The sequence below is a fragment of the Schistocerca gregaria genome, chromosome 3 (genome assembly GCF_023897955.1).
Source record: "Schistocerca gregaria isolate iqSchGreg1 chromosome 3, iqSchGreg1.2, whole genome shotgun sequence".
In the NCBI taxonomy this organism is placed as follows: Eukaryota; Metazoa; Arthropoda; class Insecta; order Orthoptera; family Acrididae; genus Schistocerca; species Schistocerca gregaria.
In genome coordinates this window covers 853104389-853127056 of record NC_064922.1, presented here as the reverse complement: position 1 = coordinate 853127056, position 22668 = coordinate 853104389, and the positions used below count along the sequence as shown (strand labels likewise).

The 22668-nt window shown below is 42.8% G+C and overlaps 1 protein-coding gene across 3 annotated transcripts in view; it reads right to left on the bottom strand.

The window, feature by feature from the left end:
- LOC126354802 (uncharacterized) overlaps window positions 1-22668 on the bottom strand; it is a 136570-nt gene that overhangs the window by 37928 nt on the left and 75974 nt on the right. For all 3 annotated transcript variants that reach the window (XM_050004719.1, XM_050004720.1, XM_050004718.1), the window contains exon 3: window positions 9470-9613. In XM_050004719.1, the coding sequence (XP_049860676.1) occupies window positions 9470-9613 (144 nt within the window). The remainder of the gene's footprint in view (window positions 1-9469; window positions 9614-22668) is intronic.

Here is a 22668-nt window from a genome sequence, read left to right as displayed (position 1 = left end):
CATATATTTTGAGAGGGACCGCTCATCACTGCAGATGTGATGACCACAGGTGGCTAGGCTGTATGGAAGGAATTTCTGGGCATGAAATGGGTGACAGGTGCCGAAGAGGAGGTACTGCAGGTGGTTAGTAGGTTTGATATGGATGGAGGTATTGACGTAACCATCTTATTTATTTATTTATTTATTTTATTTACACATCAAGTTCTGTAGGACCAAATTGAGGAGCAAATCTCCAAGGTCACGGAACGTGTCAGTACATGAAATTACAACATAAAAGCAATAACAGCTAAAACTAAAATGCTTATAAATCCAAAAAAAAGTCAGTCCATAGGTTTAACTAAACACAGTCAAAAATACAACAAGAATCAGCTTAATTTTTCAAGGAACTCCTTGACAGAACAGAAGGAGTGACCCATGACTAAACTCTTCAGTTTCGATTTGAATGCACGTGGATTACTGCTGAGATTATTGAATTCAAGTGGTAGCTTATTGAATTCAATTGGTAGCTTATTGAAAATGGATGCAGCAGTATACTGCACAACTTTCTGCACAAGAGTTAAGGAAGTCCAATCTAAATGCATGTTTGATTTCTGCCAAGTATTAACTGAGTGAAAACTGCTTATTCTTGAGAATAATCTAATATTGTTAACAAGAAATGGCAGTAAGGAATATACAGGGTGAGTCACGAGGAAAGGTAGGTGCTTTGAGGGGTGATGGTAATAATGATTCTGAACAAAAACGTCATATGGACATATGCCCTGTTCCAAATGGTTTCTGAGATACAACACATTTATTATCACTTTTGTATGTTTTTCTTGAATAACTCGAAAACCTCACCCTCCAGTGAAAACGTGTCACAATAAAAAATTAAACTATATTAAATTTCCTCCAAAAAAGGTCCAATTCATTTTTTCTCTAGAACTAATGGTTTGAGTGAAGAGAGTGTGAGAAAGTTGAAAAACTCACTCAACGTGCATGTGCTGTAGCTTAAGTAGTTTCTGTAGGCCAATTTAAGATAGCATATTGAGGTAGCAAGTTGACACGAGCAGTTTGATATGGGACACTTGTTGTCTAGCAGGTCAGCAAACTACCTCAAATTGGCCTACAAAAATTATGTAAGTTACAGTGCATGCATGTTGAGCAAGTTTTTCATCATTCTCATACTCTCTTCACAAAAACAATTAGTTCTAGTGAAAAAAATGAATAGGATCTTTTTTGTAGGAAATTTAATACAGTTTAATTTTGTACTGTGAGGGTACAGTTTTCGAGTTATTCAAGAAACACATACAAAAGTGATATTAAATGTGTTCTATCTTGGAAATTAAAATTAAATGATCGTACGGCATTGTTGGCCTGAGACCCCATGTGGGGTGTTCGGCCGCCAAAATTGCAAGTCCTTTTTAGCTGACGCCACTTCGGCGACTTGCGAGTCAATGATGATGAAGGACACACAACACTCAGTCATCATGAGGCAGAGAAAATCCCTGACCCCGCTGGGAATCGAACTCGGGACCCCATGCGCAGGAAGTGAGAACGCTACCGCAAGACCACGAGCTGCGGACTCTATCTCGGACACAATTCAGAATAGGGCATATGTTCATATGAAGTTTTTTTGTTCAGAATCACTAATACTATCACCCCACAAAGCATGTACCTTTCCTCCTGAGTCATCCTGTGTACATTGGAAGGCCAATGTCAAAATATTCAGACTTGTGAACAGGGTCGACAAAAGGTTAATGAACTTACACCACTTATTACCTGAACTGCTCATTTCTGAGCCAAAAATATCCTTTTAGAATGTGAAGATTTAACCCAAAATATAATACGATATGACATAAGTGAATGAAAATAAGCAAAGTAGACTCATTTTCATGTTGAACGATCACTCACTTCAGATACCTTTCGAATAGTAAAAATGGCAGCATTAAGTCTTTGAACAAGATCCTGAATGTGGTCTCTCCATGACAGTTTACTATCTATCTGAACACCTAGAAATTTGAACTGTTCAGTTTCACTAATCATTTGCCCATTCTTTGAAATTAAAATAACTGGTTTTGTTGAATTGTGTGTTAGAAACAGTAAAAACTGAGTCTTACTGTGATTTATCATTAGTTTATTTTCTACAAGCCATGAACTTAGGTCATGAACTGCACTATTTGAAACTGAGCCAATGCTGCACACAACATCCTTTGAGGTGGGAGTCAACATCTAGGAAGTTGGCTTGTTGGGTTGAGTAGGATCAGATGAAGCAAATGGGGGAGAAATTGTAGAGGTTCAGAGGAATGTGAATAAGGTGTTTTCACCCTCGATCCAGATTGCAAAGATGTCATCAATGAATCTGAACCAGGTGAGGGTTTTAGGATTCTGGGTATTTAGAAAGGATTCCTTTAGAAGGCCCATGAATAGGTTGGCATCAGATGGTGCCATGCAGATGCCCGAATTGTTTGTAGGTAATGCCTCCAAAGGAGATGTAATTGCGGGTGAGGATATAGTTGGTCATGGTGATGAGGAAGGAGATTGTTGGTTTGGCATTGTGAAAGGTAGTGTTCGATAGCAGTAAGGCCATGGGCATTAGGGATGTTAGTGTAAAGGGAGGTGGCATCAATAGTGATGAGCAGAGCACTGTGTGGTAAAGAGGATAAACTACGGAGAGCCAGTGGAGGAAATGGTTGGTATCTTTTATACAGGAGGGTGGGCTCCTGGTAAAGGTTGAAGGTGTTGGTCTATGAGAGCAGAGAGTCTCTCAGTGAGGGCACAGTAACAGGCCACAATAGGGTGTCCTGGGTGGTTGGGTTTATGGGCTTAGGAAGCATGTAGAATTTAGGAGTGTGGAGAGTGGTAGGGGTGAGCAGAGAAATTGACTCTGTGGAAAGGTTCTGGGACAGGCCTAAGTATTTGAGGAGTGACTGGAATTCTGGAATGGTTTGTAGGTGGCAAGGCTTGTAGGTGAAAGTATCTGACAGCTGGCAGAGTCCTTCTGGCAGGTAATCTTTGCGATTCAAAACAACAGTGGTGGAGCCTTTGTCCGCAGGTAGGATTTAAGATTGTGATCAGTTTTGAAATAGTGGACTGTGGTTCTTTCTGTAGATGTAAGGTTAGCTTGCATGTTGAGGGATTTGAGGAATGAAGGTGAGGCAAAGTATGAGGTTAAAAAATTCTGGAAAGTTAACAGGTGGTGATTTGGGGTCAGTGGAGGTGGATCACAGTTGGATGGAGGAGTGAACTGAGTTAAGCAGGGTTCAACATTCGTCTTTGGTTGTGTCTGATTGGTGGGGTTGGTGGTGAAAAAGTACTTCCACTATAGCAACTGGGAGAATAAAAGAAGGTCTTTAACAAGTCCTGCATGATTGAATCTGGGAGTGGGGCAATAGGTGAAGCCTCCGGAAAGGACTGATATTTCTGTGGGGCTAAGGCTTCTGGAGGAAAGGTTCATGATTGTGTTGTGGGTCTGTTTAGGTTCTGGATTTTTTGTGGTGGCGGAAGGGAGTTTTGGAGGGTGGGGTAAGTGCAATAGGTCTACAAGACAGGGTTTTTCAGCTATGAGGGGACATGGGAGAGGTTTGGAGGATGTTGTAAAGGTGATGGACAGTGGTACTCCGAGGCAGCAGTAGGATATGAGCAGGTTGGAGAGCTTCTTGAGGTGTTGTTATGCATGTTGCCCTAGTTCCTTGAGGGCAAGAGTTTCAATGTGTGTTATGGGTTCCAGGAATTTTTGATTGCATAGCAGGAGAATTTTGAGGATGGAGAGAAGGTACTGGAAGGAGATTTGGGCTTGGTTCATCAGAAATGGGAGATTTGAACTGTTTATTATTTAATTCTGATACAATTCATCACATACAAAAATCTGTGAAAGTTTAATGTATATGAAAGCATATCCATTTAAATGTTGTTGTTGCAGTCTTCGGTCTAGAGACTATTTGATACAGATCTCCAAGCTAGGCTGTCCTGTACAAGTCTATTATTCTTTGCATAACAATTGCAACCTACAAACCATTTGTATATACTTACGTATTCAAAACTTGCTCTTCCTCTAGAATTTTTACCTCTACACTTCTTCAATTACCAAACTGACTATTCCTTGATGACTTAGGATGTGTCCTATCAACTGATCCTGATGTTTATCAAGTTGTGCATGTACTTATTTTATCTACAACCCAATTCAGTACATTCTCAATAGTTATTTGAACTACCTACCTTTATTGTTCACAACCTCTCAAAATTACATAATGATATGGCCAGTTCACTATTGATAAGTGTTGATAAGCCTCATTATTAAGTTGCAGGCAAACATCAGCATACTTCTACAATTGTTTGTTGTTGAATGTCTGTGAGCAGTAAAAACCTAACCACAAACTTCACAGTTCTTGCAGAATAATGAGGTACATGTGTCACTATTTCTCAAATAAATTGAAGAGACTATTGTCATTACTTGATCTAACACATGGCCTATTTGTGTTACACTTATTCCATTGTTAAGATGATGAATTGTTGTGAATTTAAGCAATACATCATTCCCGTCTGAAAATCGGCTAAGGACTGACTGTCTCAGGCCAAAAATCCATCCTTCATATATCCTCACAATAATACTTACTGAAACTATACACTATTCGATGTTTAAGTTACAGAAATTACAATTAAAACATAACTCATTCAGTGAACTGAATATGTCAAAAAATTCCTCCTTTTTTAATAGTTCCTTCTACTGCAAAGATTAGGGCAAATTATTTGTTTAAATAAAGAAATTAACAGATATAGTTATACAAACAATACTTTTGGCAAACTTTTTACTTATTTTGGAATTAATTAAGGGCTGGCTTTGCTAATATGGTTTCGAATACAGCCAAATAAATACTTTAAGAATTCTATTAGTTCTTCTTCCAAATGTTTATAATTAGTACAGAATTTATATATGTTTATAAGTCAACAACAGAATCTAAGTCACAAAACAATTACTGATTTTACCGTGTGATGATCTGTAGCAAAAGATATTAGCTAGAAATGGTCAAAATAAATCAGGGAATTAAATATACACACAAAACTAAGCACAGAATTAGACCTGGTGCTATATTCCTTAAGACCAAGGGCCAACCTTTCTCTTTTATGGAATGCAGATTATACTCATGCATGTTAATGGTAATTAGGCAAAAGTGAAAATAGAATGAATTTAAGGAGTCAGATGGCAAAACAAGAGAGTAAGTAAAGAGATCCCATCTTGCTTCATCACAATGTGTTAACAAATCCTCTTTTTCATAAGTGCTTACCTCACTATTGGCAGTCTGCAGTTTGTATCCTCTCTACTTTGCCCATCATCAGCTATTTTGCAGCCCAAATAAAACTCATCTACTACTTTTAGCATCTCATATTGTAATTTAATCCTGAAGTATCATCTGATTTACTTTGACCACATTCCATCACTCTTTTTTTCTTTTATTGACTTTCATTTTATAATCTCTTTTCCAGACACTGTCCACTCCATTCCACTGCACTTCCAAAGCCTTAGCTGTCTCTGACAGAATTTCTCCCTGGAATTTAACCCCCTTTCTAGATTTCTCGATGATTTCCTTCACAGCTTGCTCAATGTACAGACTGAGTAATACTGAAGATAAGCTAGAAACCTGTCTCACTCTCTTCTCAGCTATAGCTTGCCTTTCATGCCCCTTGACCCTTATAACTGTGGTCTGGCTTCCTTACAAGTTTAAAATAACTTTTTGCTCCCTGCATTTTATCCCTGCTATTTTCAGAATTTCAAAGAGTGTAGTCCAACCAACATTGTCAAAAGCTTTCTCCAAATCTACAAATTCTATAAATGTAAGTTTGCCTTAAACGTGAATGTAGCTTCTTCCTGCATATACTGCTGATGGAATCTTCTTGGGCTCCCACCCAGATAGCTATATTGAAATTCTGCAGTGTTTCAATGGGTGTCACCCTCACTATCTTCTGGCAAAGTGTCAAGATTGTGTGGACGTCTCATATGGCTGAACAGCAGCCATCTCTCCCCCACCTTTCCCCAGGCTCGGGATTCAACAACCTGTGGTGGGGGCACGGACTGCCATTTGACTCTCAGTACATTCAGTCTTGCCCAGACTTGCAAAGTGTCAACTGCCGTGTGCATTCTCAGCATATTGGTGCTAGTGCAGTGTTCCACGATGTGCTTAGTTGGTAGCTCACGTTCTTATCAATGAGACTCTAGTAGAGTCTACCAAAAGCCACTAGCTTGGAACAACATTTTTCCTCTTAAATTCAAATGTATGTCCCTCATTCCGCCACTGTTGATTTATCTTTATGCCACAAACTTACACATCTAATGTGTTATACGCAGTATTTTTGAGATGCAGTTCTGTATTTGCCTGATGTAATGGTGACCACGCGCACAAGGAATGCTATGTATACCAAGTATTTGTAGTTCTAGTTTGTCCTTCACCAAAAGAAGCAGATATTTTGTCTTTCATTTTGGTCAAAAGATGGCCTCAGTGGTGTTTTCTCTGAGGATTGTTGCAACTGTGACTGAGAGAGGCTCAGTACAGGAGATGACAGTCCAAAGAGATCATAGTCAAAGATAGGGCACTCTATGCCAGAGGTGCCACAAGTATGTTCTGCAGAAATGATTAGCATTTCAGTTACTTCATTTCAGCATATGTCCTATTGCCTAGTATGTAAGAGTTCCACCATGGGCCCTGATAGCTTGTTCCATACATGATGGCATCAACATGTATAATGCATGAACGGCATCCTGTGGTATAGCCATCCATGCTGCATTCACTTCCTTCCAATGGTCATGTGTGGTGGTTGGCACTGGGTAACAGTGTTGCACCATATCCCACACATTTTCAATTGGTGACAAGTCTTGATCTGGTGGGCCAGGGCCGAATGCTGACATTCTGTGATACCAAGAAGTCCTGTATTCATGCAGCAACATGTGCCCATGCCATGCCTTGCTGAAAAATGGCGTCTGAGGTGTTGTACAGAAAGGGCATGGCTATAAGTCGCAGGACATCATTCACGTGGTCACTGTCACATTACTCTGGACACTCACCAACTGTGATTTGTGGCTGTACCCAATAGTACCCCACACCATAAGGCCTTGAGTTTGCACTGTATATTATGTGCGAATGTAGTCTCTGTGATGCTGCTCTCCCCTCTGCGGCAAAATGCAGCCATCCTTTTCAAACAAACAGAACCTGAATTTGTCCAAAAAACTTTCTGTTGCAATTTCTGTTCTCAGTGAGTCATTCCATACACCATTATCTTCTAGCATGTTTCTGCACATCCGTCAAAGGTAGGTGGAGAAATGGACGATGCACACACAACCCATGCCATGATAAACGGCGACATACTGTCATTCCTGATAATGTATGATTTGTTGCACTTTTACCGTATTGCACCACAACCAAGAAGGACACAAATCTGTCCTGCAATGGCATTCAGATGAGGTGTCAATCTTGTCACGGGGTGGTCTGTGTGGTGCGACCTAACACATCTCATCGTGTTCTACAGCAGTCAGTGAACCATTATGCACACACCCGTTGCACTGCCAAAACACTTCATGCCACATGAGCAACAATTTTCTGGATGGATGTATCAATTTCTCTCTTGCCAATAATGAGCCTTCCTCAAACTCAATGATTTGATGGTATGGTTCATGCATACATCTGCGAGGCATCTTGCAATTCTGCTCGAGTCACACTGATCCATTACCTACAGTTTATAGTGACAACAAGAGCCACATGCACATTTTACTGGTAGGGGGTGTTGTGCTGCAATATTGATGCCAGTGTGGTTCAAATGCTAATCATTTCTGCAGAACATGCTAATTAACATGTTCTGTGAATATGTGCATCCCATCTGTAGTGGTCCAAATTGTTCTGTTTTTTTTTTTTCTGAGCATGTGTGCAATTTGTAAACTGTTATAAACTAACAAAGTTTGGCTACATTCTGGAGTGAGTCTTTATAAGACCAATACTCAGTCAGTCTACTTTTAGCTGAGATTGCTATCATTGTGCTCTTAGTCTTTGTGTTGTCTAGCTTTAGATTAGCTAGTTTGTATTTTAGACCAACCTCAAGAACTGTCTGTGTTGCTTCTCCATGTGTTTAAATCAAGCTGAGGAAACATGTTTATTATTATGAGCAACAGATATCAAAATGTGTGATTTGGATCATTTAAATAATTTTTGTGTTTGTGGTAACAGTGCTGTGCTTTCTTCTGCTTAACTGTGTGTGAAGCAAAGTGTGATCACTTCATCTGTACTGTGTGAAATTTTATTTTTGAAGAAATAAGTATTATTATGCTCCTCATATGTATGTCTATACTACTTACTTGTGTGTAAAAATTATAGAGACTGTAAGAGTCTTGGTCATCACCAGTAAGATCTTACAAGGGAACCTCCCCATCGCACCCCCCTCAAATTTAGTTATAAGTTGGCACAGTGGATAGACCTTGAAAAATGAACACAAATCAACCGAGAAAACAGAAAGAAGTTGTGTGGAACTATGGAAAAATAAGCACAATATACTAACTGAGTAGTCCATGTGGAAGATAGGCAACAACAAGAGTAGGGTGAGCTCAGAAGCACTGTGGTCTTGTGGTTAGCGTGAGCAGCTGCAGAACGAGAGGTCCTTGGTTCAAGCCTTCCCTTGGGTGAAAAGTTTAATTTTTTATTTTCAGTTTATGTGACAAACTCTTATGTTTTCATCACGTTTTTGAGAGTGGTTATCACATCCACAAGAAAACCTAAATCGGGCAAGGTAGAAGAATCTTTTTACACATTCGCCAAGGGTACCACATCCCTGTCATGTCACGTCACCAGTGTCGTATAGAATATATCAGACGTGTTTTCCTGTGGAGGAATTTGTTGACCTATGACCTTGCAATCAAATGTTTTCGATTCCCATTGGGGAGGCACATCCTTTCGTCTACTAATCGCACGGTTTTGCGGTGCGGTCACAAAACACAAACACTAAACTTATTACAGTGAACAGAGATGTCAATGAATGAACAGACAGATCATACCTTTGCGAAAATAAAGATAGTAAACTTTTCACTCGAGGGAAGACTTGAACCAAGGACCTCTCATTCCGTCACTGCTCACGCTAACCACGGGACCACGGCACTCCTGAACTCAAACTATCCTTGAGGTTGCCTATCCTGCGCATGCACTACTCAGTTTGTATATTTTGCTTATTTTTTCATAGTTCCACACATTTCTTCCTGTTTTCTCGATTGATCTGTGTTCAGTTTTTCAAGACATATCCACTGTGCCAACTTATAATTAAATCTGAGGGGGGGGGGGGGGGGGGTGCTATGGGGAGGTTCTCTTGTTAGAAACATGATTAAAGATTGTAGCCTCCAATTTTGAACTTAAAGAGAAGCTATTCATTTTAAGGATAAGACTTACAATAACACTTTCAGGTAGTGATCCAGCAAAACTGCACAGTCAGTGAGGCTGGCTACAAGAGGCAGTGTGATACTCACTGGTGCGGCTCCTTTCAGTGATGGTGGGGCACCAGCTGGAGATGAGGGACCGGTTGGCCAGCAGCCACAGTATCTCCTCCTGGCGCTCCTCTTCTGTCTCCTTGCAACTCCAGGCACACGCATTCTGCTCCACTATGCACGTGACTGTGGAACAACAGCAGAGGGCACCAGTGTCAAGCTCAGCATGCACAGCAATATGACAGAGAGTTCTGTGAATTCATCATCACTAGGCAGCTACTGAGTCAAAGAGGAAAGCAGCCACTATGACGATATAGGGAGTGATCGCTGCCTGACACGGTGAATGAGAACGGTACGTGACCGGGAATCCGTGCCTCACCACAGAATGCGGAGGTCTGAGCATTGGCCAGTCTGCAAAGCAGGATAGGCAATGATCTGTGAGAGATCTGATGATAGAGTACAATACTGTTGGAGGTACAAGTGTCTTTTATGTTGCTCGATGAAACATCCGTACCCAAAGACTGGAAAGTTGCTCAGGTCACACCAATATTCGAGAAAGGTAGCAGGAGTAATCCACTAAATTACAGGCCCATATCATTAACAGTGATATGCAGCAGGATTTTGGAACATATATTGTGTTCAAACATTATGAATTACCTCAAAGAAAATAGTCTATTCACAGACAGTCAACATTGGTCTAGAAAACATCATTCTTCTGAAACACAACTAGCTCTTTACTCACATGATATGCTGAGTGCTATGAGTGCTATAGACAAGGGATCCCAAATTGATTTCATATTTCTGGATTTCTGGAAGGCTTTTGACACTGTACCACACAAGCAGCTTGTAGTGAAATTGGGTGCTTATTCTATCGTCTCAGTTATGTGACTGGAATCATGATTTCCTGTCAGCAAGGTCACAGGTAATAGTAACTGATGGAAAGTTATCGAGTAAAACAGAAGTGATTTCTGGCGTTCCCCAAGGTAGTCTTAAAGGCTCTTTGCTGTTCCTTATCTATATAAATGATTTGGCAGAAAGTCTGAGCAGCCATCTTAGGTTGCTTGCAGATCATACTGTCATTAATTGAGTAATAAAGTCATTAGAAGATCAAAACAAATTGCAAAATGATTTAGAAGAAGTAATTGTATGGTGTGAAATTTGGCAATTGACACTAAATAATGAAAAGTGTGAGGTCATCCACATGAGTGCTAAAAGGAATCTGTTAAACTTTATTCAGACGATAAATCAGTCAAATCTAAAGGTCGTAAATTCATATTAATAGCTAGGAATTACAATAGCATAAACTTAAATTGGAAGGAAAATGTTGTGAGGAAGGCTAACCAAAGACTGTTTTATTGGGCACTAGGAAAATGTAACAGATCTAATAAGGAGACCGTCTACACTACACTTGTCCATCCTCTTTTAGAATACTGCTCCGCAGTGTGGGATCCTTACCATTGACAGAATATATTGAAAAAGTCCAAGAAAGGGCAGCACATTTTATATTACGGCGAAATAGTGGAGAGAGTGTCACTGAAATGATACAGGATTTGGGGTGGACATCATTAAGGAACAATGGTGTTTTTTGCTGTGGCAGAATCTATTCACGAAATTCCAATCACCACGTTTCGCCTCCGAATGCAAAAACATTTTGTTGACACCAAATTGCAAAGGGGAAATGATCACCGCTATAAAATAAAGGAAATCAGAGCTCGTACAGAAAATATGGGCATTGAATCTTTCCGCAGACTGTACAAGATTGGAATAATAGAGAATTGTGAAGGTGGTATAATGACCCCCCTGCCAGGCACTTAAATGTGGTTTGTAGAGTACCCATGTAAATGCAATAGTAGATGTAGATCCTGTGATGTGGTCAATCACAATTGCACTGTGAGTGAATTCATCAAGACTGGATTGTGGGTCAGTGGAAATGTGTCATCTGATCAGACGAAGCACATTTCTTATTACACCAGGTAGCTGGTCGTGTTCAGATGTGTTGTCAGCCAAGCAAACAGCTGGTCAGAATACACACTGTGGAATGGATGCAGGCTGATGTTAGGGGTGGCATTCACCTGGGCTTCCATGGAACCTATGATAGAAAAAGAAAATCAAAGGTACCAGGCAGTTGAGGACCACCTGCATCCCTTGTTGCTTGATGTCTTGCCTGATGGTGATGGCACCTCCCAACAGGATAACTATCCATGTCACAAGGCCAGAATCATGCCACATTGGTTTGAGCACCATTATAGTGAACTTAGTAACCAAACCCACCTGTTCTGACCCTGATGCAACACACTTCTCGGACACTGCTGGGTGCCAGCTCCACACCCACAAATTACCTGCCCATAATCTACTGGGACTGCATCACTTGCATGTGGGCATCTGGTACCATGTACCTCCAGATGTCTATCAAGGACTTGTCAAACCCTTGCCACACACAATCGTTGCTGTACTCCATGTGTTCACAATGTTTGGCTCAACAGTGTGAAACTGTGTCTAATTTTGAGAGTTTAAAGAGTGCATTCGACATATATGTATTATGAAACCACATTTTATGTATCAATGTCACAAGAGTTTTTCCATCTGATCCATTATGATCTGCTATGTATTGTAGTGAACTTGTACCACATTATTGACAGAGATCTCCTCACTAACAAAGATCATCTAACATTTGTTGATTTGGTATATATTTTCCTGCATCAGACACCACAGGTTACTAAGTGAAATAATTGGATGATCAGAATACCAGTACTCTGAAATTAGGATGCCATTCAATTGAGATTAGTGACTGTTGAGCCCACTTAGTCCTATTTTTGTGATCTTGGTTAGTTCCTTTTACTAACATAAATTTTGCCAATGTGTGCCCTCACAGTATGATTTTTTCCTACCATATTACAATGCATTTTTGTAAAGTTTTCATAAATGCTTCAATATTTAACCCATCAATATATGCTCCTTTTCTCGTTCTTACTTGCAGAATGTCACATTGTCAGATTTCCAGCTTCCGTCACCAATGACAAAGTAGATCAAGTTTTTCCAACTGTTGTGTCATGACATTTTATTGTGTGACATGTCATGAAACTTGGTTCTGTCCATAAACCTACCCTTCATATGATTTTAATGTGGGTCATTTCAGTTTCTAACATGAGCTGTAATAATTTATAATAAACATAGAGACAATACATGCAAGCCAACACCTTCAATGACAGGGAGTTTACATTTTTTTAATAGCAATGAGAAATACCTGCAGAAATTCCAGACACTCAAAGGCGCAAAAAAAGGCATTGGTCCAATGTCGGCAAAAGGCCTGGAGAAGATGGTTACGTAATTCGAAAAGACAGGTTCTTTTGAAGTGCAGTGTGACAGAGGGATGAAACTAATTAATCCGACATCTGTCGAAGATGTGACCACATCACAGCAGGAGGGGTCGAGCAGTGGTGTGCACACACGCAGTGCACGGGGAATTGCCTGAACGCTGGACATGCCTGCGATCAAGTTGCGTAAAATCCTAAAAAACACATTCCGCATTGCTATCCATACAAAATCATCCGTGTTCAGCAGTTGGTGGCCTGCTACCAAGACAAACGATCACACTGGAATTTCTTTCTCATGTGCAAGTGGACAATGAATGACCAAGGAACATTCTGTGGACAGACAAAACTCATTTCCATCTCCAAGAACATCTCAATATGCAGGATGACAGAATATGGACAACAGAAAATCCACTTCATTCTGCAAAAGTGACTGTATGGTGCGAGTTGACGGCATAGTTTATGGTGGAGAGACATTTTTTCAAGGAGACAGGTCGTGCGAGTTCTGTTACTTGCACCGTCACCGGTAAATGGTATGAAAGTCATCTGCGACCCAGCGTAGTTCCGATGTTTCGATAGCGACGATGTCTGGACACACACGATGGCGTTCCTCTGCACATGGCACACACAGCTGGTGGAAGGGGCTGCTGCACAGGCATTTCGGAAATGCTAGAATTATCAGAAATCATTTCCCTACAGCCTGGCCATGAAGATCAACTGTCCTTAATCTGTACGACTTGTAGCTGTGGGGTTATCTGAAAGATCTTGTGTTCAGTATTCCAATTACACGCGTAGCTGCATTAAAGACACGCATTGTACAGCGCATTCTGAATGTGACCTCCGAGACACTCTGATCTGTCATGGAACATGCTGTTTCTCGATTTCAACCTATGGCAGTAAACGCTGGACAGCATATTGTCCACGTCATTCGCCAGTCTCAAGACAACTGAAAGCTGTTATCATTTTGCTTTGTTACACAGTTGTTGGTCCCAGGACAATTGAAAATCAGTTTTTTCCATTCAATGTAGTATAGCCTTGCCATGGCAGATGGGCTTACATAAAGTATTGCAATTCATCTTTCATTTGTAGCCGGCCCCATTTACCTTAAGACACTTACAGAGCCATCTATTGGTGTAATTTCGTTTTTTTTTCCCATGATGTTACCCACAGCGTCAATTATAAAGTGATTAAATTGTGCACAACGGTTCTCTTTCTACAGCATTTTGAAATTGCAACTTTCATTATGGAGACAACAAAACTTATGGGCGAGCTTGATACAGTAAAATACGTGGGTCGTTCAATACGTAATGCCCCACATTTTTTTCTTAGAACATATTTATTTTTAAGTCAGAATATGGTAACAATATACATCAACACGTCTTGTCCATGTCCTGTTTTTCTATGCAGTCTCCATCACGTTCTATGGCCGTACGCCAACGTTGTGGAAGAGCATGTACTCCCTGCTGGAAAAAGCTCTTGTCCTGTAGATGAAGCCATGTTTTCACTGCACAACTGACAGTCTCATCATCTTCAAAGTGTGTTCCCTGCACAGAATCATTCCTCAAACTTATGTGTAGGCGTGCATTATTGTGTTGGAGCAAGATTGCTCGTGGATTCATGTCTGATCGAACACGTTGGAAACGATTCTTGAGTTTATTCAGAGTCTTCAGATGGCCCCAGCCGTGCACTGCAAGTCGGACGTCACACGGCGTGAGACTAGAAAGACTACTGGGCCAAATGGGTTCGGCCTCACAATGAGGGACAGTTGAAGGAACGGGAAAAGACAGTGTGTGTGAATCAGCGAGCTGTTCCAGTGCACTCTGGTGGTGGTGTTCTTTATTACAACACGGTCCGGAGGCAACATCTTGGTGACTTCCAAAAGGGAAGAATCATTGGGAAACTGGTATGAGGATGAGATGTGACCATTGTAGCCCAGGAGTTTTATATTGATCACAACACTGAAGTGCACGGAGAATGTTCTGAACCACATGCATACAGTCCGAAGGAGAGTAGGTAGTCGAGTACAGCAGCAGGTGACCGCTATATTGTGCAACTGGGGTGCAATTGGAACCACATTTAGCCGGCCGCGGTGGTTTAGCGGTTCTAGGCGCTCAGTCCGGAACCGCGCGACTGCTACGGTCGCAAGTTCGAATCCTGCCTCGGGCATGGATGTGTGTGTTGTCCTTAGGTTAGTTAGGTTTAAGTAGTTCTAAGGGACTGATGACCACAGATGTTAAGTCCCATAGTGCTCAGAGCCATTTGAACCATTTTTTGGAACCATATTTAATAGGGCTGAAATGCACTCAACCTCACGCTTCACAGTGACATGGCGAGTGCATAGGGATGGTTTCTTCACCCGATGACTAGTACATTACGTTCTGCTGACACCCACTTGTAGGCAGCACAGTTTGCAATGGTGTTTTAGAGTGTAGACTAGACAACAGACGGCTGGGGTTGCATTCTCTCCTCAGTTAAGAGCAAATTCAGTCTGAGTAGTGACTCCGGAGATACACTTATACAATGGGAAGTGGAAACACTCAACACACGTAGGGATATTGTCGGGCATGACCGTTTGGTGGTCCAGGTGAGGAGGCAAACTGTTCCATGGGCGTACTAACTTCGAAATCTCTGAACAAGGTACACTCATCAGTCATCTTCCTTGTGACACTGTACTCCTCCATGCGCGTCTTTCACGGGCCCATTCAGTGCTATATTTGTTTTTACGGATGGCATTATTTGACGATACCGACCCCTGTTGGTGGAGGAGCTCTCGGAACGAGAGGATATTCGGCGGATGGACTGGCCCGCCATTTCCCTGACTTACAAGGGGAGACCGCCAATTGTGAAATTCAGATTCGATTCATACTGTGCATAATAAAAGCTCATGGTCAGAGGTGTAATGTGGCAAAGCACCAAGATGCACTTCTCAGCCGTTGTCGAGAAAATCGACAGTTAAAAGAAACCGTCGCGGTGAAATACTCTCTACGATTTATAGTTTTCTACAGAGTCGTGGCGCAGCGGTAAGCGCTCTGGTTCGTAATCCGAAGGTCGCCGGATCGAATGTCACGCTATGCAACATGTGTTGCCAACATGTGTTGGGTGTCCAGGGGCCATCAAAAATCACAGTGACTTCAGTGTAATTGTTGTCTTTGAATAAAAGTGTCATCTATGTACGTCTCACTGCATATTTCTTTCAGTTACCTAATACAGTATACTAAACAAAAAAAAACTACAAAGAACGAGACTCGTCTAGCTTAAGGGGGAAACCAGATGGCGCTATGGTGTGCCCGCTAGATGGCACTGCCATAGATCAAACGGATATCAACTGCGTTTTTAACCCCCATTTTTTAAATTACATATTCGTGTAGTACCTAAAGAAATATGAATGTTTTAGTTGGATCACTTTTTTCGCTTTGTGACAGATGGCGCTGTATAGTCACAAAAATATGGCTCACAATTTTAGACGAACAGTTGGTAACAGGTAGGTTTTTTAAATTAAAGTACAAAACGTAGATACGTTTGAACATTTTATTTCGGTTGTCCCAGTGTGATACACGTACCTTTGTGAACTATCATTTTTGAGAACGCATGCTGTCACAGCGTGATTGCCTGTAAATACCACATCAATGCAATAAATGCTCAAAATGATGTCCGTCAACCTCAATGCGCATTTGGCAATACGTGTAACGACATTCCTCTCAACAGCGAGTAGTTCGCGTTCCGCAATGTTCGCACATCCGTTGACAATGTGCTGACACATGTTATCAGGTGTTGTCGGTGGACCACGATAGCAAATATCTTTCTGCTTTCCCCACAGAAAGAAATTCGGGGTCGTCAGATCCGGTGAATGTGCGGGCCATGATATGGTGCTTCAAAGACCAATCCACCTGTCATGAAATACGCTATTCAATACCGCTTCAACAGCACGCGAGCTATGTGCCGGACATCCATTATGTTGGGAGTACATCGCCATTCTGTCATGCAGTGAAAGATCTTGTAGTAACATCGGTAGAACATTACGTAGGAAATCAGCATACATTGCACCATTCAGAGTGCCATCTATGAAATGGGGGCCAATTATCCTTCCTCCCATGATGCCGCACTATACATTAACCCGCCAAGGTCGCTGATGTTCCACTTTCGCACCCATCGTGAATTTTCCGTTGCCCAATAGGGCATATTACGCCGGTTTACGTTACCGCTGTTGGTGAATGACGCTTCACCGCTAAATAGAACGCGTGCAAAAAGTCTGTCATCGTCCCGTAATTTCTCTTGTGTCCAGTGGCAGAACTGTACACGACGTTCAGAGTCGTCGCCATGCAATTCCTGATGCATACAAATATGGTACGAGTGCAATCGATGTTGATGTAGCATTCTCAACACCGACGTTTTTGATATTCCCGATTCTCGCGCAATTTGTCTGCTACTGAAGTGCTGATTAGCCGCCACAGCAGCTAGAACACCTACTTGGGCATCATCATTTGTTGCAGGTCGTGGTTGACGTTTCACACGTGGCTGAACACTTCCTGTTTCCTTAAATAATGTAACTGTCCAGCGCACGGTCCGGACACTTGGACGATGTCATCCAGGATACCGAGCAGCATACATAGCACACGCCGGTAGGGCATTTTGATCACAATAGTCATACATCAACACGATATCGACATTTTCCGCAATTGGTAAATGGTCCATTTTAACACGAGTAGTGTATCACGAAGCAATTACTGTCCACACTGGTGGAATGTTACGTGATACCATGTACTTATAGTTTCTGACTATTACAGCGCCATCTATCGCAAAGCGAAAAAAGTGGTCCAACTAAAACATTCACATTTCTTTACGTACTACACCAATATGTAATAAAAAATGGGGGTTCCTATTTTTAAAAAACGTAGTTAATATCCGTTTGACCTATGGCAGCGTCATCTAGCGGGCCAACCATAGCGCCTTCTGGTTTCCCACTTCAAAGTAGACGTGTTTAGTTTTTTGTAGTTTTTTTCGTTTGATGCTTATTTCGTGAGATATTTGGCCTGGTCGCTATCAATGGACCACCCTACCAAAAAAAGTTTTGCATTGCCAGAACTCCTGTAGGTAGACGTTGATTGTGGATATTGTATCACAGACACAGTCCCTTTGACTGTTCAGAGACGTCACTAAGCCCGCCAAAAGATTTAAACAACCGTGCATGAGCAGCGCATATTAGACGGAGGGGCTCCGACAGCCGATCAGTTCCAGTCATTCCACCAGGACTGTGGTACACGGCTCGTGTTGTCTGTAGTTTAACCATGCCTAGATGGTCAATACCGCGGTTCGATCGCATCCGCATTTTTACTTTGTGCCAGGAAGGGCTCTCAACATGGGATGTGTCCAGCCGTCTCGGAGTGAGCAAAGCGATGTTGTTCAGACATGGAGGAGATATAGAGAGACAGCAACTGTCGACGACATGCCTCGCTCAGGCTGCCCGAGAGCTACTACTGTAGTGGATGATCTCTACCTACACGTTACGGCTCGGAGGAACCCTGACAGCGACATCACCATGATGAATAATGCTTTTCGTGCAGTCGTAGGACGTCGTGTTACGACTCAAACTGTGCACAATAGCTCCATAATGCGCAACTTCACACCCGACGTCCATAGCGAGGTCCAACTTTGCAACCACGACACCATGCAGTGCGGTACAGGTGGGTCCAACAACATGCCGAATGGACCCGCTCAGGATTGGCATCACGTTCTCTTCACCGATGAGTGTCGCATATGCCTTCAACCAGACAATCGTTGCAGACGTGTTTGGAGGCAACCCGGTCAGGCTGAAACCTTAGACACATTGTCCAGCGAGTGCAGCAAGGTGGAGATCCCCTGCCGTTTAGGGTTGGTATTATGTGGGGCCGGCGTACTCCGCTGGTGGCCATGGAAGGCGCTGTAATGGCTGTTCGGTACTTGAATGCCATCCTCCAACCGATAGTGCAATCATATCGGCAGCAGCATATTGGCGAGGCGTTCGTCTTCGTGGACGACAATTGGCGCCCCTATCGTGCACATCTTGTGAATGACTTCCTTCAGGATAACGACATCGCTCGACTAGAGTGGCCAGCATGTTCTTCAGACATGAACCCTGTCGAACATGCCTGCGATTGACTGAAAAGAGCTGTTTATGGACGACGTGACCCACCAAACAACCTGAGCGATCTACGCCGTATCGCCATTGAGGAGTGGAACAATCTGGATAAACAGTGCCTTGATGAACTTGTGAATAGTATGCCACGACGAATACACGCATGTATCGATGCAAGAGGACATGCTATTGTGTATTAGGGGTGCCGGAGTGTACTGCAATCTGGACCACCACCTCTGAAGTTCTCGTTGTATGGTGGTACAACGTGCAATGTGTAGAAAATGATGTTTATGTTGATCTGTATTGCAATTTTCTGTACAGGTTCCAGAACTCTCGGAACCGAGCTGATACAAAACTTTTTTCGATGTGTGTATATGCACACTGCCGGTGAAAACAGAAACACCAAAAAAATATTTAATGTAGAGTAATGGAATTTCGGGAATACATTTGTCTAGCTAACATATTTAAGTCATTAACACTGCAAGATCGCAGGTTAACGTATGAGCGAAATAACTCATTGCTAATGTGAAATGCTGGTACATTAATAACCAGTGTATCCTGCAGAAGGTTGAATGAAAGCATGCAAACGTGCATGGATTGTGTTACACACGTGCCAGATGTCAGATTGTGGGATGGAGTTTCATGCCTGTTGCACTTGGTCTGTCAATATAGGGACGGCTAATGCTAGTTGTGGATGGAGCTGGAGTTGTCGGGCCGGTCGGAGTGGCCGATCGGTTCTAGCCGCTTCACTCTGGAACCACGCGACCGCTACGGTCGCAGGTTCGAATCCTGCCTCGGGCATGGATGTGTGTGATGTCCTTAGGTTAGTTAGGTTTAAGTAGTTCTCCGTTCTAGGCGACTGATGACGTCAGATGTTAAGTCCCATAGTGCTCAGAGCCATTTGAAACTTTTTTTTTTTTTTTTTTTTTGTTGTCGTCCGATGATATCCCATATGTGCTCGATCAGAGATGGCTCTGGTGATCGAGTAGGCCAAGGAAACATGTTGACACTCTGTAGAGCACGACAACAGCGGTATCTTAGTCAGCCTTATACTGTTGGAAAACACCTCCTGGGATTGTGGGCAACACAAAAGGTCGAATCACCACACAGATGTACAAATTTGCAGTCAGCATTTGTGGAACGACCACAAGAGTGCTCCTGGTCTCTTACAAAATCGCACCCCTTATCATAAACCTAGGTGTAGGCTCACTGTGCCTAGCACACAGACAGGTTAGATGCAGGTTCTCATCTGACCCCCTCCTCCCAGGGCACAGTGATCACTGTCACCGGGGCTGAACCAGCTATCATGAGAAAACACAACTGATCTCCACTCTGTCCTCGAATGAGCTCTCGCTTGACACCACTGAAGTGGCAAATGGTGATGGTTTGGGGTCAGTAGTCTGGTACCACGTGCCCCGGAATTTGAATCCGCGCCAGATGTCATGGACGTCGAAGGCCCCTAGAGGTCTCTGCACCATCGCGCCGTAAGCTGAGGCGGCGCGCGCCTCCTGGCCCGCCTTTAGTGTGACAGCGTGTGGTTTGTGTACTGTAAGACCTTTGGTACACACACCATCAGATTATTTGACTTGTCGCTCTAACGAAGTAGGCGAGTGTCAACAATATGTCTCGTGGACTTATCGTGACGTGTTTATCTTCTGCCGTTAGGTCAGACGATATAAATGCCCCTTGCACGCTTAGAGTAGCAGATTGACGGTGCCCGCTTTAAACAGACCTTGATTAATTTTCACACACATTTATTAAAATAATAACAAACATAAACATTACGTAACTTGATTCTGGATGCTATTTACAATTGACAATCTCAAGTTCCTTTGGTCTGGGTATGTTAATCTTATTCTCATATATCTCTGATACTTGACAAAGTGTCTATACATTTATCTTCATGGCTGTGTACAGGAATATGATAATCTTCTTAGGTGCAGACAGAAACTTGACTATAATCTGGTACAGATTAATCCAGACTGGTACAGACTAATGCAGACTGGTGCAGACAAATGCAGACTGACTAATCGGAGGTCTGTACACTCGATACAATACCTCGCGCGTTCAGGTATCACTGCGCGAGTGTGATCGCGAGGAGAAAAGGTTCTACGTCAGCAGCAATCTCATTGCCTGCTTACATATTAATAAGCGGATCAGCGGAAGCAGAATTTAGTCCGTCTCTAAGGCAGCGCCATCTCGTATTGCGGAGACTGACGAGCGCTGCGCCTGCGCTTTTCTGCTTAGCGGGGTGTGCTCTAGTGGGAAAGTTGTGTTCGCGCTGACTACGTGGAACTATGTACACAACAGGGCGCCACAGTGGAACACGTGGTTTCCAGCGGCCAATAGTGGCGCCCCCAATAGAGTACTTAAGTGCCTGCCTCTCGCTCAGCCAGCCAGTATAATCTCGTGTATGTCTGTGGAAACATTGCCTCGCGTTAGCTTACTTACTTTCTTGTTCTGTGTACGAGTGGACGTGTTTGTTAGCTTTCTTTATGACTATGTTGTTCGATCTTGTTGTTGTTCGTTTTGTCCTTTGTTGGTCGTGTCCGTCCTCTCTCGTCGTGTTGTTGTTCTTGGGCATCTCCGCGGGTCCCGCAGTGCTTTCCGTCACTTGAACCCTACGACCATCCCAGTTAAAGTTACAACAAAAAAATGGTTCAAATGGCTCTGAGCACTATGGGACTCAACTGCTGTGGTCATTAGTCCCCTAGAACTTAGAACTACTTAAACCTAACTAACCTAAGAACGTCACACACATCCATGCCCGAGGCAGGATTCGAACCTGCGACCGTAGCAGTCGCACGGTTCCGGACTGCGCGCCTAGAACCGCGAGACCACCGCGGCCGGCCTACAACAAGTAGAATGCACGATACAGGGTGTTTGGCTCTGGTCTGTCCTTCAAATAACCGGTTTTCTAACAGTTCGTTGTGTCTCTGTGGTGCAAGTGTTCCTAAATTGCTGCTGCAGTTGCAACACGATGCGCCAGAGCCATACACTAAACACTATGGTCTTCCCTCTCGGTAGTGCCATGCGGCTGGCTGGACTCGGTCTTCTTGCGACCATACATTCTCGTGGCCACCGCTACCAGAAGTCATGTACAGTAGCTACATTCCTGCAAAGTCTTTTTTGCAGTATCACAGAATGATCATCGAGCTTCTCGTAGCCGTATTACACGACTTTGTTCAATCTCAGTGAGGTGTTAACAGTGACGTCTTCCTAGCCTTAAAGGCATTGTTGACTAACATTAACTCACCAGATCCTGTCTCAAAGATAACTAACGCTCACGACTGTTACAGCGTGTATTTGAAGCAAATCTGATCCATACTAGCGTCATTCTTATGCGACTGGAGTGAAGTCTAAGCAGACATCATCTTCCAGATACAGAAACTCGCCCACCAACTTTCATTTGTGTCGCAGACCTCCTTCCTGTTGTTTGGATCTACATAAAGAATGTATAAACTGAACAATATTCATTGGTAACAGCACGTACCAAAGGTTTCGTGCATAGTGGCCACGCCGTAATTTGCCAGTTACACTTGAGAATCTGTGTAGTTGCTCACCTTCTTGCGATGTTATAGTATACTTGTGCCAACGAACTTGCTGCAGTGGTAACACCGGTTCCCGTCAGATCACCAACCTTAAGCACTGGGCTAGAACTCGGATGGGTGACCATCCGGTCTGCCAAGCGCTGTCGGCAAGCGTGGTGCACTCAGCCATTGTGAGGCAAACTGAGGAGCTACTTGATTGAGAAGTAGCCGCTCGACTCTCGTAAACTGACACACTGACAGGAGAGTGGTGTGCTGACCACATGCCCC